Source organism: Mus musculus, chromosome 11 (genome assembly GCF_000001635.26).
Source record: "Mus musculus strain C57BL/6J chromosome 11, GRCm38.p6 C57BL/6J".
Taxonomy (NCBI): Eukaryota; Metazoa; Chordata; class Mammalia; order Rodentia; family Muridae; genus Mus; species Mus musculus.
This window is the reverse complement of record NC_000077.6, coordinates 51003832-51008348: the sequence shown is the minus strand read 5'-3', so window position 1 is coordinate 51008348 and position 4517 is coordinate 51003832. Positions and strand designations below refer to the sequence as shown.

General features: G+C 43.7%; 1 protein-coding gene across 1 annotated transcript; it reads right to left on the bottom strand.

Annotated features, from left to right (window-relative positions):
- Positions 1-451: 451 nt before the first annotated feature.
- Positions 452-1375, bottom strand: Olfr51 (olfactory receptor 51). The gene has a single exon (NM_146909.1). The coding sequence runs from the start codon at positions 1373-1375 to the stop codon at positions 452-454; it is 924 nt and encodes a 307-aa protein (NP_667120.1).
- Positions 1376-4517: the final 3142 nt, after the last annotated feature.

Sequence of the window (4517 nt, the reverse complement as noted above, 5' to 3'; positions counted from 1 at the left end):
AGATGATCATTCTATAATTAATAGCCCATAGTTGTTAAGATCCAGGAAAACTAGTCTTTCTATTTAAGTCACCAGGACAACTGAGGCCTCTCGGGACCTAAAACTCTGAAGAGGATTCTCTGTAAGTCCTCTGAAGTCCCCGGTTCACTGTGGGAGCCTTGCCTCAGATGGACCTTTCCTCAGAAAAATAATTTCAAATATCTCCAAACTTCAAATGTTCTTGACCATAAGGTAAATACTTTAAAAAGCAGCCCTTTAAAGACGTAACAAATTGTTGCATTGGGGATAATAACTTCTTGTCAATTTCAGATTTAAAAGGGTAACCGGGATCATGTAGCGCTAATTCCAGGAATGGTCACAGTGACCTGTAGACCTATATACATTGGTTTCTCTGTGAAGATGAACAGAGCATGATGTCTAGGAGTCCTCTCAGTTCTAAAATTTTAGAATACTAAGATCGGAGAATTATCTTCCTCAGGGCTCCTTTAATGTCACGATTCCTCAGGCTGTAGATGAAGGGGTTGACCATGGGTGTCACTACTGTGAAGATGACGGTGGCCACTGTGTCCTGCACTGTGTATGTAGATGAAGGGTGCATATAGATGCCCAGGATCGCCCCATAGAAGAGGGAGACCACAGTGAGGTGAGACCCACACGTCGACAGGGCTTTCCTTATTCCATGGGCAGATTTTAACTTCAGAACCTTAGAGAAGATGTAGGCATAGGAAACAATAATGCATGTAAATGGAGTCATAAATACCAATCCACCAATGGTGAAGACCATCAGGTCATTGATGAAGGTGTCAGAACAAGAGAGCTTCAGGATAGGGTAGGGGTCACAGAAGAAGTGGTGCACTGCATTGTGGGAACAGAAGGTGAGTCGAACCATGAGGAGAGTATGCAAGAGAGCATGCAGGTTTGTGATGGCCCATGATATGGCCACCAGGAGGACACAGAGTCTGGGTCTCATCATCATGGTGTAGTGGAGAGGGTGACAGATGGCCACATAGCGGTCATAGGCCATCACACTCAGGAGGAAGCCATCCATATTGCTGAATGTGATGAAGAAATAGATCTGGGTCATACACCCCGTGTAAGAGATGGACTTGCTTCCCAACATATGATTCACCAATGCCTTGGGGACAATGACAGATGGAGCACTAATGTCGACACTGGAGAGGTTGGCCAAGAAGAAGTACATGGGTGTGTGGAGATGAGGGTCACAGCTGATGGCCAGGATAATGAGAAGGTTCCCAGAGATGGTGACCAAGTACATCCATAAGAACAACCCAAACACAACCTCTTCTTTCTCTGACTGTCTAGTGAGTCCCAAGAGGATAAATTCTGTGACAATTGTTTGATTGTCCCCATCCATGTCTGTGGAGAATAGTTTTGTTATGCAGTCAGATTATTTGCTAACATTTGAGCAAAAACATAAGATTTAAAATGGTTTAGTGATAGGTTGAGAACAAACTAAAACTAAATTGTCTCTTTTGTAATCTTAAACAAAATACTGGTTAGTTTCATCACGTTTCATTTATAACTGAGTGTAGTTTTGTAAACTACTTCTGCTGGCTTGTTCCAAACTTGTTTGCTTTCTTTTCACAGTATTAAACTTAATATAAGGATTGAGGTAATATAATTCACCTTATGGATAAAGAAACCTATTAAAGCTGTCATGTAAAAAACAAAAGAAAACAAAAGGAAAGAAAAGAAAATCTGGGTAGTGGTGGTGCATGCCTTTAATCCCAACACTTGGGAGGCAGTGGCACATAGATTTCTGAGTTCGAGGCCAGCCTGGTCTACAAAGTGAGTTCCAGGACAGCCAGGACTATACAGAGAAACCCTTTCTCAAAAAACCAAAAACAAAACAAAACAAAAACAAACAACCCAAAAACAAAAACAAAAAAGCTGTCATGTAATTAATCAATTACATATTAGAAAAGAGAATTGAAAATAATCTGGTGATTTTCCTTTTACCATATAAACACACATATGCATACGCGTTCATGAGTGCATGAGTATGTGCCTCTGTGTGTGTAAATTATGTTATTGAAACAGGATGTCTTAGTTAGGGTTACTATGCTGCAATGAAACAGCATGACAAAAAAGCAAGTTGAGGAGGAAAGAGTTTATTCAGCTTACACTTCCAGATCATAGTCCAGCATTGAAAGAAATCAGGACAGGAACTCAAACAAGGCTAGAACCTGGAGGCAGGAGCTAATGCAGAGGCCATGGAAGGGCCCTGCTCATTGGCTTGCTGTCCATGGCTTTCTCAGCCTGCTTTCTTGCAGAACCCAGGACCACCAGCCCAGGGATGGCACCACCCACAGGGCAATAGGCCCTCTGCCATTGATCACTAATTGAGATCAGGATTGCCCCCACAAAATAAATGCCTCAAGGAGACATTTCCTCAACTGAAGCTCCTTCCTCTCTGATGACTCTAGCTTGTGCCAAGTTGACATACAAAAATCCAGCCAGTACACATGGTATGGCTATGGTACCCAGATATCAAGGACTCAGGCAATCCGCTATCTCCCCAGTCTTAGGGTGATCAGCACTGGGGACTGCGGGTTGAAGTACCCATCTGGCAATCTCTCTGCTGTTTCACACCAGCTGCCATTTGTTGACGGTTTGCCCACATGGCAAACAGTTTATTAAATGCCGTCCTATGAATGTGCAGTTGTATTTGTAGCTATGCTTTTTTCTGCCACGGACTGGACCTGGGCTTTGATAGGTCTGTCTACTGCTTTTAAACTCTAGCTCACAGGTCTTGGTCTCCTGCTCTAGCTCCACAAAGTTCTTCCAGCTTCCTGCATCCCAAGAAGAGCAGATACAATTGAATGAATTATTTCTAAGGATTTAATTATTTATTTATCTATTTACTTATTGTGTTTGTCTCTGTGTACATATGTGCAGCTGACTGTATTGCCTATGGAGCCAAAAGAGGGTATTGTATCCCATGGAGCTGGTTCTACAGGTTGTCTTGAGCCACCTAACGTGGATGCTGGGAACTGAACTTGGGTCCTCTATACAAGCAGTGCAGGCTCTTAACCACTGAGCTTTCTATCTCTCCAGCCCTTGGTCTATTTTTCTCTGGAAGAAAGGGGATTGCTGACTGGCAAAGAGAAAATCCATGCAGTGCATTTTAAAAGATACTCCCAGCAGGAGACAAGTCCAGAGACAAGAGATCAGGTAAAATATGTCTACACTATCTGTTAGAGAAGTCTTGTTTCAGCAGGAAAGGAGAAGTGGTTTCCCTTAGAAATCAAAGGACTTGGGTGGGGGGCGGGGGGAGAAACAGCAGCAGGGGAAAGCATACAGAGAGCCCTTGTAGGGGTTGGCTGAAGATGTACATCTTGTGGAGACAGTGAAGTGCCAGCCACTGTGAGAGAAATTGGTGAAAGCAAGAATACAGTGCAGAGATGTGAGCTCTTCTTACCTGTACTAACATCTAGAACCACAGTCGACATCTAGAAGATGGTGCCAATGGGTCACAGGTAAAGGGAGGGGCCATGGAAGTTGAGAGGTGAGGGGTCAGGGGAGCTTGTGGGATAGGTCTTGAAGCAGAAAGGGGGTGCGCTGGCTGCTGCTTATACTATTCTGGTCTTCATGGTAGATGACTTTTTTGGGAAAGAGAGTAGGATGGTAAGGGGTCTGTTTATTATTATGGAATCATAAATTTTATGGTTGAAAGCTACACCATGGTTCCTCATGCTGTGACTGGAGAGTCACCATGTATCTTATAAATCTTATTCAGCTCCCTTGAAGGTTTCTGAGAGAACACAAGAGTGTGAGAGAGTGCACAAACACATGGAAGAGAGAGAGAGAGAGAGAGAGAGAGAGAGAGAGAGAGAGAGAGAGAGAGAGAATACTACCTTTGGCATGTACATTTGGTTGACTTATGTTAATCTTTTAGGAGTCAAAGGCTGTGTGACTGTGTTTGAGATGTCTGATATGTCTGCATCACTGGGTGCTGATAACCCTGAATCTCCAAGTGCAGGATGTTACTCCCTGGAATAGAATCAACCAGTATCCCTCTGTGGGACTATGAATGGCGTCCCTGTAGCTTTAGTCAGAAGCACATTCCTTGTGTGATCACAGATCACAATGGATGGACATAAAAAAGAAATATTAAGGCAGAGGTTTGGAGCATCTTACCCAGAGACTATCTTTTAGTGTCTCTGCCTCTCTGGGTCTTTCTCACTCTACCTCCATCTCATTCCCACTCCATCTCCCTCTTCTTCCCCATCTCTCCCACTCCCTGTTACTCTCACTCTCTTGTCTCTCTCTTGCACTTCTTTCCTCTCTTTCTTCTCTTCATCCTCCTCCCTTCAGCCCCTTGGCTGTGCATATCTGGCCAAGCTTCTCAGTAAACTGTAGTCTCTGCTTCTCACACTGCTAAACCTAACTTGCCCCCTTCCTTTTCCTGAACTTTTTCAGAACTTTTGTCTTGGGGAGAGGCTGCCCTGTTCTTGATGGGCAGCACATCTTGACAGAGAAAGGTCTGAGTGTTG

Excerpts from the sequence above, each read along its gene's own strand:
- Olfr51 (NM_146909.1), bottom strand. The coding sequence starts at position 1,375 with ATGGATGGGGACAATCAAACAATTGTCACAGAATTTATCCTCTTGGGA.